The following is a 20753-nucleotide window of genomic DNA, read 5'->3' as shown; positions in this document are numbered from 1 at the left end:
AAAAACAAAGCCCCACACTAAAGGCCCCCTAAAATTTTGTGGGCTTAGTGGGCCCATAGGCCCACTTATTTAAAAAAAGAATCGATTTTCTTTTCGAGAAATAAAAGTTTTCGATTTTTTACTATAAAAAATTCTCGATTTTTTTCTAAAAAAATTTTCGATTTTTTTCTATAAAAAATTTTTGATTTTTTTTCGATAAAAAATTTTTTATTTTTTATTTTTGATATAAATGATTTATCTTTTTAATAAAATTTTTTTCTCACAATTTTTTTTTTCGAATAAAATAAATTTCAAAAATTTTTTAAGAAAAAAATCTCAAAATTAATAAAATATTGGGGGCCTATAAATCTCCAGAGCCCCCTCCCATAAGCCCCATAAAATAATAGGCCTACATTTTACAAAAATTAATTTGATAGGAGGCCTAATATTAGAGGTTTTTTTAAAATAAAATTAAGGGAGCCTTGGTGTTTGGGGCTTTTTTGACGGCTCTACTGCCATGTAGTAGGAACTAAAATGATGGAATTTTTAAAGTTAGTTATTTTTATTGTTGTCTGCAATAGTCACTTTCCCCAATTATATTGATGTCTTCTTTCTCTACATTAATATATGTTGACTTCTGTATTGAAACACGTTATATCAATTTAGTCCTATAATTTACAACTTTTTAGCAAATTGCTGCCCACTTGATTACTTATTCATGCAAACTTCTAAGGACATCTACTTTTAAAACTCTTATTCATGCCACCATCACTAAGGACATCTTCTTCCTTCACACTCACACTACAACCTAATTCATCGTAAGGGTACGTGACCATAAATGAGAAAAATACCATAATTAAAAATTATAAAAAGTGAACCCAGATAATCATTTAAATATGGAATACAAATATTAGGTATTGGAATGCACCTTAAAAAGTCTAAAAGTATGTATTCAGATATATCCATAAGTTACTTTCAACTTAATTTATTAAAGTTCCCATATATAACAATATATAATTTATATGATCAATAAATATTTGAATGAAAAGTTTAACCAGACATATTAGTCGATTCTAAATGAAGAATTTGAGAATTGGACTACTTCAATACAAGATGACTTGTTTTTTTGGGGTTAATACAAGATGAATTGTTGGAACAGTGAGAAAGAAAAAGAAAAATAAGACAGTAATTATGCAATGCAAGAGAATAAGACCAAAAGTGGAAGAAAAAAAAATGCTTCACTGTAAATTTACGAAATGTTTTATATGCCAGTGAATAATATTTTTCCGAGAAGAATGATCAGTAAGGAACTTTATCAATCTGAGTTTTGCCTATTAATGTTATTACTTATTGTTGAGCAAGGAACTTGGAATTTTACAACCAGGAAAAGTGTCTAGCTACATGTTGACCCAAAAAAAGCATCTAGAGGTCCTAATAAGGCCGCAAAAGAATAAAGGCAAAGATTCAATCTAAAGGAATATATGGTAAATGACAGAACTTATGCTAACAAAATTGTGCTTGTTGGTTGTACGGGAGGTGCATGATAAAACATGTTTGAAACTTATATGCTGTCCAACCAAAGAAGTTAAGGACCCAGGTAGACTGCAGCAAGCAATCTGCAATTGCAGTGCAGTCCGGAGTTTAAATTTAAAAATAAGTAAATCTCCGATCTTGATTAGAGTCCAGTGCAGTCAACTGAAGCCAATCTAGATTCAAAAGTACTTTTTTTTAACATGTATTTGCATGTTGGAAGCCATATATAATCATGCTGCTCCTAGAAGCAATGATGTATCTATTGCATTTGCCAATCCACATATCCACAATGTAAAACTCCCTAAGTAAAAATACATCAAAGAAAATTGATTGATGTATATGACCTTGATTTTAGATCAAATACATCAACTTTCTTTGACTCATTTTTGTTTATATTTTGAGAAAGAGTAGTAAATTTTATATGAACATTCAATCATCAGCATCTAACCTAATCACATCTTAATATTGCATCTTTTAATATTTAATTTTTTTTATAATGAAATGTAATTTGACATTGTGCAGGTGTTTTTTGTTTTGTTAATACATATGAGGTATTTCTCAGTAGTTATCAAACTCTAACGCAGCACAGCCCTCAATTGAAAATTCTAATACCATCATACAAATGAAATTTGAGAGGAAATAAAAAACAATATACTGAAAGAATACACTGACTGAACTCAATGAATAGATATGAACATAAAGGATATATCTATATGTGGTTCTAAGTATTGTTTAACTATCAACTAACTAATTACATTAACTAAGGGCTAACTTACAAAAACAACCATTGTGTTATTAACCTATTGATTTGCAAAAAGCTTTATGATAGTTAATTAAATTAGAATTAAATCAAATTGGACATTTCTTTTCAACTTTTTGTTTAGACTCTTGAGCTATTTACATTAACTGCTTCTGAGCTGATCATCAATGTGAGTTCATAATATAAACTTAGCAGGCTAAGATTTCTGATCTTACAATCACGTACATTAACATTTCTGATACGAATTTAAAGAATGAACAAATAAAAAATATAATATCAAAATGTAGTACTAGTTTAGTAGTACATTAAATGTGACCCTTTTCTTGACTTTTAATCATTTGACAATTTCAATCACGAGAAATGTTATGAAAAATGGTTTGGCAGGGAACTTGATTTAGCTTTTCGACCTGAACAAGCCAACACCCAAAACTCTCTTCATCTTCCTGAAGATACCAGTGTTCTTCGTTCCTCTGGCGTGCACTACCGAAGCAAGTTCTCCTGCAAACGACAGTTATATAGATATATTATAAACTGATTTCTTAGTAAGTATGATGCATGAAAAAGAGAAGAAAAGACTAAAATTAAATTAAGTGATTTATATCTTCTTGACTGCTGGTAGTAAAAACAGGGTAAAAGAGGAAATGAAAATTACTCAATTTTCATATCAATCTCACTGTGAAATATGTACTAGTTTAGTTAATTTTAGTTTGGAGAACGACATCTCATGTGAACACTGAAGAAGTTAGAAGGGGTTTAAAAAATATTGATAACAAGTTTCAATTTAGCTATATATGGAACCAAATTGATTTGCTACTCGTTATTGTTTGTAGCGTTAAGAGTAAAAATAGGCTTCAGACTCTCCAATTCATCATCAACAAAGTGCAGTTTTCCAAGTCAAGACTTCAGAACATATCACATTAACAATCAAACAACAAAATTGCCGAACATCTTGGAACCTTGCCCGTTTTTTGTAATAACTACCTACTGATTTTATTCACAGGGAAGTTTAATAAAATAACTTAAATCAAATACCTGTACCCTCAGGGACATTAAAAGGAGAAGGTGCATCAGAGCTCAGAAGATATGGTTTCCTTGCCCAATATTCTTGAAACCTCTGTTTTGCATATTCCTTGTAGTCAAACTCAATTGTGTTTACTTGTCCCTGAACAAAATAATCAGAAGATAAGGCAATGAACATTGAGGAATAAAATTTCCTTCCCCCATTCATTCTAAAATTCTAATAATCAATATGGAAAAACTATTGTATTCCAGTGGTTATGAATTATATAATTCGTCCACTTTCAATGGGGCAGTACATATAAATGCACATATGCAGTACATGTACAGCCCACGTCTGATCTGTATGGAATGCAAATATTTTTTGTTACTGCCCATTCCGATGAGTCTTTCTACACCAGTAAGTCATAAAGAAGCTAAAATATATAAAGCTCATTATAATTTTTTTCTTGGTAGCTAAATTTTTAACACACTAACAAAAGTAAAGCATACTCTAAACCGAAAGTACTTTATTGTAGTTGGCTAACATTTAAAATTACAAGAGAAATTAAATAGTAGAACAGAAAATCTATAATCAAACTCTCTAATCTGATAATTGATCTATAAATATAACTTTCATTCCCCAATCCTCGAATGTAATTCTCAAATGACCTAAATAATTTTCGAAAAACTTAAAAGGATAAAAGGGAAAAATATGTTTCCAAAATGATACTGCTGAAATATATAGTATGGTCGTGAAAAGAAGTGAACAATCAGGAGACAATGAAATGTATAATGCCTCTAACGTTCCAAAATATAGACAGGTGTTCAAGTTGCAATGGGTTTATTAAGACAAAGAAAAGCTAAAAAATATAGCTAGATTAAAATAAAGAAAAACGAGTGGGAAAAAAAAAGATCCCTTCTTGTTTCCAAATAACCACCTTCCATCAAAAGGAACATTGAATTTCTAGTTCAGTATGGTTTTTTTGTTATATTTTGAGTGATGCATTCACCACAAATTATTCTCCTAAGAAACTAACCATGAATAGTTAATACCCTTACCATTACAGTTGCAATATAATAAGAGGGGAAAATGCCAACAAAATGCCATACATATCTATTATTCACTTTTCTTTTGTCATTCTATGAAAACCCTTGGTAAAATTCAGCATTACTGTCATTTAATATCTCAATGCATCTATTTATCGAATTGACGTGCAAAAACTTGTTGAATAATTTCCCCCCCTCCAAGGTATCAACCACACCTAACCAAGAGTGACAAGAAGAATAATTATAATAAAAAACGAACTCAGTAAGAAGTGCATATACCGAAATTATTCCCCAAAGTCCCCAGAATAGATGATTTGCAAGTGTATACTTCTCAACTTCTTGAAGGAGATGCTCCACTTCACTCACACTTGGTTGTTCACCTGCACTCGAGTCCCATATTTTTAGGAACACGACATAACAATCCAGTTCTTAAGGTCAGGTATGATTATATGAATAATGGAATAGAAAAATATCAAATCCACTGTATTAAATTTACAATTTAGACCATACAACTTGTCTGTTCCAATTATGACATAGATTTTCAATGCCAGTTAATTGAAAACAAACATCAATTACTTTTTAGAACTTTTACACTAAAAGAATAATCAATGTTTAATAAAAGAACAAGACAACAATCACTTAACATTACAGATTGGCATATGTAAAAATTCATTACCTGAGGACCACAAATATGCCCTAATAAATAGTTCACGCTCCTGAAAATCTGTCAAGAGAAAAAGCCAAGTAAAAACAATTTTTCACAAGACACGATAAAATAATGAATGCTTCAAAAAGAACAAGTATCATACCAGGATATTTGTTGTAATCAAGAATATGAGGCATTTTTGTATGATAGTTTGCAGCCATCTCACAGAAGTGGTTTGCTATATCATACGCTACAGGATTGTAACTTGCATATTCATAATCCTGTTACAGACATAACATTAAATCGTACTTGCTTGTTATGATACCTTGATCTTGAGACTAGGAATTTTGGCAAAAAAATAACCAAGCAAAAAAAAGACCAACCAAATGATTGAATGAATCAGTTTCTCATACTTCTAGCCATATTTATGAATAGATAAAACAAAGAAGAATGAAAGCGATCACATGAGAGATACATGTTATATGTCATCATTTCACAATTTATATCACACCTGTCATCAATCAAAATGATTCCCTTGACTGCCAAGTTTTACTCAATTTTCAAATTTCAACTTAATCTTAAAATGTAAAAGACTCTAGCAAGAAGGAAACCAACAACACTCATCAAGCTGAAATCAACAAAACTCAAATGTCTTACACCCACATTCAAAATCTTAACCCGCCATAAATACAAAGAGGTTTAAGTTCTAATATGATTCCTTTTTTTGGGTGGAGTAGGTATCAACGTTGACTAAGTCAAGGGTAGGGGATTTGGAGGTTTGCAAGTCGTAAAACGTAATCACTTTTAATAGGACCGTCCCTGAGAATTTAGGTGCTCTGTACAAAGTTTAACCTTTGTGCCCTAGATTTATTTTGATACATGTTCTTTATTCTTTTTATAAGTCATATAAATAATGATAATGAATTCCATTATGTTTGATGCAATATTAATGAATTTGTTATGTTTTTTATACATATTAATCAATTCTTCTTGAATCTTATGATTTAAATAATGAAAATGGATTTTATTATGTTTGATGTGATCAACATGCAAAAAGCATGACAAGATCCCATTCAACAATCATCTCAACAAGAAAGAAATTTGTTTGAGATGAAAGTAGGGACGAACAATTATTGGTAAAGGAGATTTTTATGAAAATAATCTGATTTTTTTGTTCTTCTTTACAAACTTGAGGGACCAATGAGTAACAAGAGTAGGAGACTTGAGAAAGACAAAATATTTTTGTTTCTTACTTCTAATTTTAGTATAAGAATAAAAAAAAACTCATCATTCTTTGTACATAAGCAACCACAAAAACCCAACAATTTATAATATTAGAATTTTGGACTTAGGGTTTAAGAAGAAAAAACGTTGAACCACTCAAACTTTGTCACTTTTTGTATACTACACTTTTTTACTATATAATTTCTTTATACTATAATAAAGTATTTTGGTGCCCCTAAAATTTTGGGGCCTTGTGCAATCGCACACCCTAAACATGCTTAAGGTCGGCACTGGCTTTTAAATCATGCTCTTGAAACATCACCATTTGTATTTTTTTTACAACCACAATTATTTCCATAAATTATGGTTAAATTCAGTTCAAGGAGGAAACATTATCACATTATAGATTTAATGAGTGGCAGAGCTTGAAAATTTTTAATGAGGGGGCCAGCAGCGTTTAAACTACGTAACAATAGTTGTCCAAAATATCATGTCAATTATATGTTAGCATAGTTATTTGGGGTTTGAACTCTAAGTCCAGCATTTTTTGTGAAATAAAATACAAAAAAGGGTATCTAATGACTAGAGACCGTGACCTTGGACATCCAAAACAACACTGCCGCTGCACTACTTCGCACACTATGAAAATATGCGAAATTAACAATATATAATGTTTATTCATTTATAATCACAGTGCGTGTGTGTGTATATATATAAATACATATTTTCCTATTAGAAATATGAAAGTTTTGGGGTGGCCATGGACACCCCTTGTCCCTAAGAAAATCCGCCAATGCGTTTAATTGTGCAATGGAAATTGCTATATGAGGGTAAAAACATTTTATTTAAATATATGGAAAAAGGTAAAGGCAAGAGCTTTATATCACCAAGTCGCCCTTTTACAAGAAAAAAGTTCATAATTTAACAACTCTATTATGATAGAAGAACTATTTATTGCTTTAGAGAAGGTCTTATGGAAAATTAAATATTATACGATTTGCTCACTAAGGTGTCACATCAGAATCATGATGTTACTAGGACGAAGAGAAACTTACTATTATGGTCACAGAATTGGTCTCTTCATCAAGCATTATGTTACCATATTGTAAATCATTGTGGCAAAATCCTATCCGTTGATGTGCTCCTGATAGTTCCTTTTCCAAAATAGAGATTTCCTTGTCCACTGTATCCAAATAAAAAGCTTCGACTTCCTTTGGAGAAGACAAACGTTTGGCCTCACTAAGCCAAGTTCTGAAGCATTGAAACAAAAGTATCTTAGAAATGAAAATGTTTGAGTGAAGTTTATACAAATGAGACAACTGAAATCTTTTTGTCACAGATAAATTCTTTTTATGTACATATATTTCAGGATGATGCTGGGATGGGTGTTCAGATAGCACATACCTCAATGTGCGCCAAAGATTGACTTTCTTTTCACCAGGCATAGCTAGATCATGAAACTCCTTCATTTTGGCCGCTATAAGAGCAGAAATAGATGGATCACGTAGATCAGAAGCTGACAATGTCTGATAAATTCAGAATGGAATCACGGAATATATGAGCACATTGAGTTCATAAATTTGGCAGTTTTTCATTATTTAAAAAAATTACAAAACATTGCAGCACAGGATGAATAATGGAGAAAGGCCTAACTTTGAAGTGATATTAGTTTTATAATGCATTCATTTTACAGTTTTTTAATAGATAACAATTTTCCAAATGTTGGTTTGAGTAGACTACAGTACTGATTAAGAATGGCAAATATCAGATTACCCGTGCATGGATAAACTCTTCAACGCGTCCATTTGTAAAACGTCCCAGTAGACGAGGTCCCTGACCATTCTTTGACATGTACTCAAAGGTTCGTATTTCATCATCCCTATCAAAGAAAATGTCCACACCCTCACCATAGATTCTAACTAGAACCTTCCGTGAGTTTTCCCCAGTTGTAGCTGGCCACTTTATTTGGAATACCTCATTTGTCATAGCCCCCTTGAGAGGGATCACCTGCAATGCACTTGCATCTAGTACATCCTCCCATTTACCTGCCATTGATATCAGTATCTCCTGTGCTTCTTCTGGAAGGCGGTCTATTTTGCTGCTTACAGGGGTTTCAACATCATCATCTTCGCTGTTTGACAGTGTATCAATGGTATCTACAAGATTTTCTGCATCATCTTGTTCGTCGTCAAAAGAATTTTCTACAGCATTGTCGTTGTTGTTTACAGGTATTTCATCATCACCTGTTTTGTCATTCATGGAGTTTTCTGTTTCATAATCACCTGCTATATCATTTGTGGAATTTTCAGCAGCATGTGCTTCATTATTCATAAAATTGTCTGAACCACCTGATGTGTCATTTACAGAATTTTCTGCACCACCTTCTTGGTCCTTTGTAGAATCATCACCTGCTTCTTCCTTTACTCGATATTCTGCACTACATGCTTGCTCATTCACCAGATTTGCTGCACCACCTGCTTGGTCATTCGCAGGATTTTCTGCAACATTTAATTGGTCATTTATAGGAGTTTCTGTTTCTGCACCACCTGTTTTATCATTTACTATATCTTCCGTACCACCTGCTGTGTCATTTAAAGGATTTTCTGCATCACCTTCTTGATCGTCTACAGGATTTTCTGCACCACCTACTTGGTCCTTTGTAGAATCGTCACCTGCATCGTCCTTTGCTGGATATTCTTCACTACATTTTTGGTCATTTCTCGGGTTTGCTGCACAACCTGCTTGGTCATATGTAGGATTTTCTGCAACATTTATTTGGTCCTTTGTATGGTTTTCCACATCAACAGCGTTTTCAGCATTTTCCGAAGAATCTCCTGTATTAGTTATAGAGTTTTCTGTAGTACCAGTGGCATCGTTTACAGGATTCTCAGCAGCATTAGCTGCATTGTTTACAAGATCTTCACCTGCACCCATTGCGGAAGAATCCGAAATTCCAGGTACAGCAAGGATTTACTGAAAATTCAAGTTGCCTTTATTTGTAACTTCAATACCTGGAAAAGCAAGGATAATTCCAAAACAAAATAATAAATAGAAGAAGAAGAAGAAGAAGAAGATGATGATGATGATTAATACAAAACAATACCAACCCATCAAATTGATATTCAAATAATTCTTGATCATAAATAACTACAAACTAAAACATGGTATCGCTGTCCCTCTTCCTCCTTCCAACAGTAAGTGGATAAATTTGTGAACTAAGGGATAGAAATCATAAAGGAATGAGTTGGTTAATGTCAATCAGAAAATCCTAATATTGTTTAGCACTTAAATTGTTAACAACAATCCAGTATCTGATTTATATTATGTTTATCACTTTATTGCCAAAAAGAAGATAGGCCTAAGTTGTACTATACACTCCAGAGATGGATACAGGGGAGGACACGCATAGGCCAAGCTCCCTCCCTCGAGTGCATTATAAAAACATTTTTTATAGAAAAACATTAGTATTTTAGTAAGTTAGTGAATTATGCTAGTTTTCAGGGTTGAACCCTGAACGTACCACAAACATGATACTGAATATATAATACCTATTAGTAAAGGACCCTTCATTTAAGCCTCACACAAACAATAATACAAATTCTAATCTAACATGTTTCTTCACAACCATTAACCGCTTGCAGGGACTTCTAGAATCTAACATATATTTATTCACAAGCATTTTGACACATAAACTTATAATGAATCTGCATTTCTTCAAACACTGCTTACTAGAAGAACAAAATCAATAGGTCGTTTTGTTATAAAAAAATCAACAAGTCATTTTGTCAAATAGTGTGAGCTAAGCAAACATGAAAGTGACACAAATACCAGTTGTCTATATCAAAATGTTATACTAAATGTGATAGAAAGTTACTCGAGCAAAATGCACCAATGTTTGAAGACTCTCTCCTTATCGACTTAAAATTTTTTGGTAACTCCTTATCAACTTTCATTTTATAGGAAATTTATTAATTAAAAAAATTTGAATTCAGAAAATTATTACTACATTATCAAAAATGATATTTAGACCTATAATGAAAATAATCATGGAATTCATGTTTTGTGCTCCTCGTTCGATAAAATTTTGGATCTATCCCTGCACTCTAATAACATGAAATTCTTCGCAAAACCCAAAAAGTAAAAGTAAAGTAAATATATAATATATAATGATAGGGACAACAGAAAGAGTCAAGAGAAACCCTATTCATTAAAAAAGAATTTCTAATTTTGAAGGCGGAAACAGGATGAATGGGACATACAATCACCACAACCAAAGACAATAACTGAAAATCGATAAATTGGGCTATAAAATCACAAAACAATACGCTATCTGAACTTAATTCCCTTACGTGGCTTCAAACCAAATTTTCACGAAACCCATTAAAATCATTTTCCAAACCTATTCCTTACCACTCAAACAATTTCCCTATTAAACACAACTTGCCATTTCTAACACTACGCATCTATCTCATTGAAAAGCATGGTAAAACTGCCAAAAGATATCTACGAACCAAAAACAAAACACAGGTTCTATCAAACCAATTCTCCACGTCCAAACAATTCCCAACTAAACACACCGTTACATCATTTCCTTAATTTCACAAACTACGCATTCTCCTCAACGCAATATAAAGGTTTTAGCAATAATTGAAGCCTAAGATCAATGATTAAAGCATAACAACAACCGCGACTGCAACCACAACATAAAACCTCGCTCCTGAGCATCACATTGATTAAAGTTCATTCCAATTTCAAAACAAAATATAAACAATAAAAGATAATCACATTTGCATTGTAACCTTATGGTGCATCAAAATAAATTGCTATTCAATCAAACAAGCGATATAATTCAAACGCCAGAAAAACAGAGAAAATATCATGACAGAGCATTAAATCAAATATTAATTTGAAAATAAACAAGTATTAATAAAACGCTAATAAATTAATTATTAATATTAATAATAAAACGCTAACCTCAACGAATAAATTTGGCGGAGAATCCAAAGCGCACAGAATCTGGAGCAGGCAGCGCCGGAGATATTGCCGCCGGCGAAATCGTTAGAGATTGCGTTGTTTATAGAGATGTTTAGAGAGAGAGAGAGAGAGAGAGAGAGAGACGGTTAAGACGTTAATGAGAGAAATGGGGTTTATATATAAAATGAAAAGGGAAGGGGTTTTGTTTCCACCGCCAAATCCAATTAATGAACAATGTGGTAGCAAGAAGAAAGGTGCAACTTTGCCAATTTGGATGCTTTTAAATTTTTTAGGAATTTTGTTTGTGTTAAAATTAGACTCATCTTTTCTAAAATTAAATCCAAATAAACTTATACCAAAAAATGTTAGTTCAAACTGTTTACCAAAATTAGGTGATAAATAATGCTGGCAAATGCTAGCAGAAATATATATATTAATGACTTGGTGTCAAAATTTACATAATCACACACTAAATATAGAGAATATATTTATGATTTCTTTTACCATGTGAGATTTACTTACATCACATCAAAAGTATTATTTTCTATTAGTCGAAATTCAATTAAGTCAATCACATATTATATGAAATCTATGTGATTTAGAGGAAAATAGCATCTCATTTATATAATACACACTAGAGAGTAAAGTACTGTTTTTTACTATTTAAAACATTTTGTCATCTCTTTCTCTTTTTTTAAATGATTGTAAATTATATTTTTCTATCTCATATTTAAATTACACACAAGATGAGGTATATATATATATATATATATATATATCCTCTTTTTCAAAAAAAAAACTAATTATTATATTTTATATTAAAAATTATATATCAAAATGTTCTTATTTTTTTTTTACATTTAGGAGGTCGCAAATCCGAAATGTGACTACGTAATAGATAGTTTTTTACTCTGCAATAGGAGGTCGCGTTCTCAAAATGCGATCATCTATAAATTTTAACTTTTTATTTTTAATAAGAGGTTGCATCTCCGGAATGCGATCATCTATAAATTTTTTTAGTAGATGATTGCATTCCATAAATGCGACTTCCTACTGCATCTTAAGAATGCGACCTCCTGAAGGTCAAAAAGAATAGGACATTTTGATATATATTTTTTAATGTGAGATATAATGGTTAGTTTTTTTAAAAAAATAAAAGCATATATAGACATAAATAAACCACAAGATGATCTATTTTTTTGAAATTATTTAATCACAAATTATTCTTTGCAAAATTATTCGTTTATTAGTTAAAATTCAATTTAGTCAACACAAATTATGTAAATCTAAATGAGTTAGTGGGACTTTGTGGAAGAAAAGAGAGTTAATGTGACTTATTTTTAAAATAGTGAAATCCATTTAAACTTTAACAAATACAAGGAGGAGCTTTTAACACTCATCAAAATTATTTACCAATTCATTTAGATGTATACATGCATTTATATAATGAAATTAAAAAAAAAAATTATTTAATTTATATATATTATTATTGTGAATGTAACTTTTTTTACACATACATCAAATTACATAACTGTATATATATTTATATAGATATTTTATAAAGTAACATACCAAAATAAGATTTTATGGTATAATTTGATTGCATGTATATGTAAATAAGATTTATATTATTTATCCATAACTAATATTGTGTGGCACGATTAACACACAATTGAGTTCCTTTAGTAAGTTGTTATAGCTTTATAAAATATTAACTAAAACATACTTAAGTCTTAACTCAATTAACAAATATTGATATTGTTATATTGTAAGTCATGTTTAAATTTGACCTATGTGAGTTAATTATAATGGTATTTACCATATCTTCTAATATAAAAAAGGCTAAATTATATATGTGGTCCCTTAACTTAATTTCAAGTAACGTTTTAGTCTTTTATCTTTTTTTTTTCCCGACTTAGTCCTTTATTTTAATTTTAAATGACAATTTGATATTTTATGTTTTAAAATTTCAACAACGTTATCATTTTTTAAACAAAAATTCAAAAAAAAAATTCAATCAAAACTCATAAAATTAATTATATTCTTCAATATAATACAAATTTCATCAAATCCGTAACGCAAATCTTCAAATAAACTCAGATTTTCATACTTTATTTGATATTATTAGGAATAAAGGACTAAATCGGGAAAAAAAAAAAAGATAAAGGACTAAAACGTTACCTGAAATTAAGTTAAAGGACCACGAATGTAATTTAGCCTATAAAAAAATTGATTAAAACAAAATCATATTATTTAATCTGTTCAATAGCATGAAATTTAATACCTTAATTTGTTTTCTTCACGGGTAAAAAATAAATAAAACAAGACAGAGTTTTGCATTGCCCAATTGGCTTTAATATGTGGTATGATGAAACTTGAACGGCTGATTGCTATCAAACTGTTGTTTTTAAATTTCGAAAAGCTATTTTGAAAAATAATTGTCAATCATCCAAGTTATTACTGAATTGAGTTGCGAACTGTAACACCCCTTTTCTCAAAGCGAGGGTGTATTTTTTTTTCAAAAGTAATTGAAATAAAAAAGAGAATCAAGCAAAGTAATACCTTTGGATAAATAATTGAGTCATTAAAATTTACAAGCAGCGGAAAAAGTTTCTCAAATACATGCATCCAAAGTATTTAAACAACAACCAGAAGATACAAGGAACCCATTCAACTAAGATGTCGTACTGACAATAATAGTAACAGTACAGTCTTCCGGTTTAAAAATAAACGCAATCCAACAGAAAACATCCGTTCCCTCTGTGTCAACCTAGTCTGATCATTTTACAAAACAACTAAACACCTTGAGTGATCTCCACGCGCCCCGTGAGATCCTCCTAACGTAGCTGCAGTCAAGCGTTCCCATCTCCATTCCCGTCCGTAGGGTACGAACCGGTAGGATCGTCCTGACTCTCATCTGAGGGCAAAGCCCAGATTTCCACAATAATTGTAAATGGTCACCAACCGAAAATAACAGTTAACACATAACATTTAAGTTTTAAATGCACAAAATAACCTTTCAACTAAGCATGCACCTTAAAAGGGTTTCCATATGCCAAACATGCATAAACAAGGTTGAGAAATGAAGTTTTTAACAAAACAACATTGTTGTATTCGAATACAGCATCTCTGTATTCGAATACAAGGCTGTTTCAGCATTCAGCAAAAAAAACAGCATGTCTGTATTCGAATACAACAGTCTGTATTCGACGACACAGCAAGTCAGTAGCAAAACAGCATGTCTGTATTCGAATACAACAGTCTGTATTCGACTACACAGCAAGTCAGTAGCAAAATGTATTCGAATACAGCAGTCTGTATTCGACTACACAGTAAGTCAGTGGCAAAAACAGCATGTCTGTATTCGAATACAACAGTCTGTATTCGACTACACAGCAAGTCAGTAGCAAAATGTATTCGAATACAGCAGTCTGTATTCGACTACACAGTAAGTCAGTGGCAAAAACAGCATGTCTGTATTCGAATACAACAGTCTGTATTCGACTACACAGCAAGTCAGTAGCAAAATGTATTCGAATACAGCAGTCTGTATTCGACTACACAGTAAGTCAGTGGCAAAAACAGCATGTCTGTATTCGAATACAACAGTCTGTATTCGACTACACAGCAAGTCAGTAGCAAAATGTATTCGAATACAGCAGTCTGTATTCGACTACACAGTAAGTCAGTGGCAAAAACAGCATGTCTGTATTCGAATACAACAGTCTGTATTCGACTACACAGCAAGTCAGTAGCAAAATGTATTCGAATACAGCAGTCTGTATTCGACTACACAGTAAGTCAGTGGCAAAAACAGCATGTCTGTATTCGAATACAACAGTCTGTATTCGACTACACAGCAAGTCAGTAGCAAAATGTATTCGAATACAGCAGTCTGTATTCGACTACACAGTAAGTCAGTGGCAAAAACAGCATGTCTGTATTCGAATACAACAGTCTGTATTCGACTACACAGCAAGTCAGTAGCAAAATGTATTCGAATACAGCAGTCTGTATTCGACTACACAGTAAGTCAGTGGCAAAAACAGCATGTCTGTATTCGAATACAACAGTCTGTATTCGACTACACAGCAAGTCAGTAGCAAAATGTATTCGAATACAGCAGTCTGTATTCGACTACACAGTAAGTCAGTGGCAAAAACAGCATGTCTGTATTCGAATACAACAGTCTGTATTCGACTACACAGCAAGTCAGTAGCAAAATGTATTCGAATACAGCAGTCTGTATTCGACTACACAGTAAGTCAGTGGCAAAAACAGCATGTCTGTATTCGAATACAACAGTCTGTATTCGACTACACAGCAAGTCAGTAGCAAAATGTATTCGAATACAGCAGTCTGTATTCGACTACACAGTAAGTCAGTGGCAAAAACAGCATGTCTGTATTCGAATACAACAGTCTGTATTCGACTACACAGCAAGTCAGTAGCAAAATGTATTCGAATACAGCAGTCTGTATTCGACTACACAGTAAGTCAGTGGCAAAAACAGCATGTCTGTATTCGAATACAACAGTCTGTATTCGACTACACAGCAAGTCAGTAGCAAAATGTATTCGAATACAGCAGTCTGTATTCGACTACACAGTAAGTCAGTGGCAAAAACAGCATGTCTGTATTCGAATACAACAGTCTGTATTCGACTACACAGCAAGTCAGTAGCAAAATGTATTCGAATACAGCAGTCTGTATTCGACTACACAGTAAGTCAGTGGCAAAAACAGCATGTCTGTATTCGAATACAACAGTCTGTATTCGACTACACAGCAAGTCAGTAGCAAAATGTATTCGAATACAGCAGTCTGTATTCGACTACACAGTAAGTCAGTGGCAAAAACAGCATGTCTGTATTCGAATACAACAGTCTGTATTCGACTACACAGCAAGTCAGTAGCAAAATGTATTCGAATACAGCAGTCTGTATTCGACTACACAGTAAGTCAGTGGCAAAAACAGCATGTCTGTATTCGAATACAACAGTCTGTATTCGACTACACAGCAAGTCAGTAGCAAAATGTATTCGAATACAGCAGTCTGTATTCGACTACACAGTAAGTCAGTGGCAAAAACAGCATGTCTGTATTCGAATACAACAGTCTGTATTCGACTACACAGCAAGTCAGTAGCAAAATGTATTCGAATACAGCAGTCTGTATTCGACTACACAGTAAGTCAGTGGCAAAAACAGCATGTCTGTATTCGAATACAACAGTCTGTATTCGACTACACAGCAAGTCAGTAGCAAAATGTATTCGAATACAGCAGTCTGTATTCGACTACACAGTAAGTCAGTGGCAAAAACAGCATGTCTGTATTCGAATACAACAGTCTGTATTCGACTACACAGCAAGTCAGTAGCAAAATGTATTCGAATACAGCAGTCTGTATTCGACTACACAGTAAGTCAGTGGCAAAAACAGCATGTCTGTATTCGAATACAACAGTCTGTATTCGACTACACAGCAAGTCAGTAGCAAAATGTATTCGAATACAGCAGTCTGTATTCGACTACACAGTAAGTCAGTGGCAAAAACAGCATGTCTGTATTCGAATACAACAGTCTGTATTCGACTACACAGCAAGTCAGTAGCAAAATGTATTCGAATACAGCAGTCTGTATTCGACTACACAGTAAGTCAGTGGCAAAAACAGCATGTCTGTATTCGAATACAACAGTCTGTATTCGACTACACAGCAAGTCAGTAGCAAAATGTATTCGAATACAGCAGTCTGTATTCGACTACACAGTAAGTCAGTGGCAAAAACAGCATGTCTGTATTCGAATACAACAGTCTGTATTCGACTACACAGCAAGTCAGTAGCAAAATGTATTCGAATACAGCAGTCTATATATATATATATATATATATATTAATTACTTTTAACAAATATCTCAAAATATCTAGATATTTGTTAAATTCTCATTTCACCCGTAACGCATTAAACTCTTCGTAAAAGATTCACCGCAGTTAATTTAATTTATTTATCGACGAGTAATTCTAATCGGCATCAAGGTAACTTTTTGATCATATAAACTCCAAAATGTTATTACTTTGGCTAAAAAGCCTCCGAGCCAAAATCCCAAAATACATAAAAATGCATAAAGTGTACTTTAAAATTATGGGTCTTACACGAACTAAGTCACTCTTCTTAAGACGTTGTTAAAATTATGCAAGACAGACTATCAACCATGTCCTCAGCATAAAATAGTTCAATTACAATATATCGATTTTACTACTATACCGTAGAAAACTATTCTAGAATTACAACCTCTAAACTCTTGTTTGAGATTCGATTCTTGACAAAGAATTCAGTATAATAATAACATAGTATTAAAATATAATCAGAAGTGATTCTTTCTTGAGAAAGTGAGAATTTCAAGTATGTGAATGTGAATGATTTAATGAGACTTTTTAGCACTTGAACTTCTGCAATTTTCCTGAGCATTGGCCTTCCTTTTATAGGTGTTTTAGAGAAATTAATAATTGTCAAAAGAGTTGTTGGTAGTGCTCTATCAGTTTTGAGCAAAACCAATATATATGAAAAAATATATTCCAGCCTTTGAACACTTTTTGAAATCTATTTGACTGCACTTATTTCTTCGTTCTTGATCAGATTTCTATTGTGTTTAATGATCCTTTATACTTCAGATATATTTGTTGACATTATTTCTTGGATCTAGAGTTTTGATTCTATCAAAACAACTTGGACAATGATGATGAACTTCGGCATAATGTTAATGAAAATTCTGGAGATTGATAATCAATCTGGTGTTCTAGTCTTTGATATTTCTGGAGATTGATAATCAATCTGGAGGTTCAATCTTGATCATTTTGGATGTCTTCCTGATTAATTTTGGATGTCTTGTACATTTCAAGAACGATTAAGTCTCTTGACAATCAAGCTGGAGAAGGTTTAGACTTATTTGAACTTGCTTGATTCATGACCTTTTCTCTTTGTAATTCAAATGGTTTCTTTGATTAGAATGGAACCTATTTGTTCCTTGTCAAGTACTAATAATATAAGTGTAAATTCCAGAGGCAAAATCTTCTTTGAACTAGTGGAGATTGATTGATCTTGAGGTTGTGATGATCAATCTTGATCCTGGAGAACATTCTTTGTTTTCAGATATTTTGTCCAGAATGTTCTCCTTTCTTATTTGTTTAGTTTTTATCTTTTATTGTTGATTTATTTGCTTTGCTTGAGTTGTATCTTTGAATTAATCCACTGAAAAGCACAAGTTAAAATCATAATTAACATTCTTAACTAACCTTTGTATATTTTCATCAAAACTTAAATTGAGAGTTCCCCCTTCGTTATACAAAAAGGAAGGACAAGAAGATCCTATTTAGTAAGCGATGGAGAAGACCCTTTAGAAGATGAAGATTTTACAGGGTCATGGATCGGCTAAGGAGTGGGAGAAGGATGAATGGGGAGAGGGTTCAACCCCAGTTAGGGAGCAAGTTTCTCGGTCATCCAAGTGTGTAATTAAGTGGTTTCCTAATCTTGCTGAAGCTGGCGTGCCATGATGGTTTGAAGGGAAATCATGATTTTAGTGTTTGATGGTTCAGCCTTGGGAGGAGGAGTAGGGGGTGAGTGGATGTAAGAAGAGTGGTAGCAACAATTGTGGTCAAAGGAATAAGGGAAGTGCAAACAGATGGAATAATGGCAAAAAAGGTAGCCACTCTATGGGTAATGGATCAAAAGATGATTGTTGGTTTATGGATGGGCCAAGAGTGTCTGGAAAGATTAAAAACTGACTGATTCCAAATATGGAGGAACTGGTTTTTTGTGGGGAAATGAAAAGAGGAGACATGGTGCTGATATGATGGTTACACAATAATGTACCTAAGTCATGTTGTGGAGAGTGAAGTATTTGGGAGTAAAGAGGAAGTCTGTGGAGGATAAGGTTGATGGTTGAGGAAAAACAGAGAAAGTATGAGGATTGGAAAGCTCTTCTAGAGATGGTGGAAACTGGAGTATTTATGAGTAAGAGATGAAATATATGGAGTATTGAGTGGATGGTTGAGGAAAAATGGAGAAAGTAGGAGGATTGATAAGCTCTTTTAGAGAACTTTCTCGATTTGGTGGAGAATGTTCTTGAGCAGGTTCAACTACTGCTTCTATTGATTGTTCAGGTGATTGGTGTGGTGAGGTTGGGGCTGGTGCAGAAGCAGCTCTTCTCCTTGCCGAGTGATTCCTCTTTAATGATTTTGGTGAGAAATAGGGTGCGAGAACCTTCTTTTCTGATGTGGTTTTCCTCATGTGAGATTTGTTCTTTGAGGAAAACTTTGAGATTTTAATAAGATTTTTCTCATTTGTGAGAGGAATTTGGATATACCTAAAGATTTTGGTGAAAATCATCCTATAAGGGACTGTATTCTTTTTGTAATCTTTGGTGGCAGCAGTTATCATGTGGTGGATGATGATGTGTGGAAGGTTGAGACGTTTGCAGTTTTAAATATGGTAGATGATCAAGGCATTGTTGTTAGATACATATTCATGACTTCCATATTGGGGAAGTATGGCATGTTGGCTAATGTTGTTGAAAACCTTTGGAAATGGTTTAAGATAGATTGAAAGGTAACGAGTAGACCATTCTTGGAACAAATCAGAGAGCACCTCTGTCTGTTTTAAGTTTAGAACATCGTACAATTTGCTTCCAAAAATGACAGCCCCTTATATTGCAAGGTCAAGAATGGAAGTTAGAATGTCAGGTGTCAGCCTGATTTCAATCCCTTCGACTATGGAAACTGGGGGATTTTTCAGGAAATGTCTTGGCTTGACAATAAAAAACCCTAGACACGTCTAGGTAAAAGCATTCAGATGTTTGCAAAATTGAAGTCCAGCCCAAAGCATCAGTGTGATGTTTGACTGCATTTCCATCCACAATCAGGTTTTCCAAGACAAAAACTCTTCCAAATATGATAGGGCGTTGAACCCATTTTTCTTTGAATAGCTTTGCAATTTTTGAAGGAATGATGTAGGACTGTGAAGTTTGGATTTTTTGGATGGAGGAGAACGTTGTGGGGAAAATTCTGAGGTGGTGGACGAGTAACGTTCTGGAGTGAGAGAACGTTTTGTTTTTGGTGAGGGAGAGGGTTCATGAATTGGAGAATGTTCTTGAACTGGAAAGTATTATGGGTTTGGTGTAGGAAATGATTCATGAACTGGAGAACGTTCTTGAATTGGAGAACGTTCTGGGTGTGGTGAAGGAGATGGTTCATGGGTTAGGGAACGTTTTTGAACTGTAGAACGTTATGGAGAGGGGGGGTTCGACATTTCTCAATTTCTGTTTGGGGGTACTTGATTTCCTTCTTTATGGGTTTCTGAGATTATTTTTGGCTAGGAATTGGGAAAGTGTGATGGTAGTTTTTATTTTCAAGGATTGTGGTGTTCGTTTGGTGGTTTTAGGATAAGACTGAGATGGTTTTGTGAAAGAAGAAAAAAAATTCATTAATCAATCTTCGTTTTTAATTTGGTGGTGTTGATTGAGAAGGTTAAGAAGAAAATGATGATTTAGGCAGGGTGATGAGTTTTGAGGGTTTCGTTGGAGTCGTGTGAGGAGGC

The 20753-nt window shown here is 33.1% G+C and overlaps 1 protein-coding gene across 1 annotated transcript; it reads right to left on the bottom strand.

The window, feature by feature from the left end:
* Positions 1–2430: 2430 nt before the first annotated feature.
* LOC101499067 (probable choline kinase 2) lies at positions 2431–11448 on the bottom strand. Its single transcript, XM_004499739.4, has 9 exons — positions 11163–11448; positions 7962–9199; positions 7593–7714; positions 7244–7439; positions 5128–5245; positions 4995–5042; positions 4598–4698; positions 3305–3434; positions 2431–2770 (listed from the first exon to the last, which is right to left on the bottom strand). Exons 2-9 carry the CDS (start codon positions 9120–9122, stop codon positions 2667–2669), a joined length of 1980 nt encoding a protein of 659 aa, XP_004499796.1. The 5' UTR covers positions 9123–9199; positions 11163–11448; the 3' UTR covers positions 2431–2666.
* Positions 11449–20753: the final 9305 nt, after the last annotated feature.

This window comes from Cicer arietinum, chromosome 5, assembly GCF_000331145.2.
Source record: "Cicer arietinum cultivar CDC Frontier isolate Library 1 chromosome 5, Cicar.CDCFrontier_v2.0, whole genome shotgun sequence".
In the NCBI taxonomy this organism is placed as follows: Eukaryota; Viridiplantae; Streptophyta; class Magnoliopsida; order Fabales; family Fabaceae; genus Cicer; species Cicer arietinum.
Note: the sequence above shows the minus strand (reverse complement) of the source record. Positions and strands in the feature narration are given on the sequence as shown.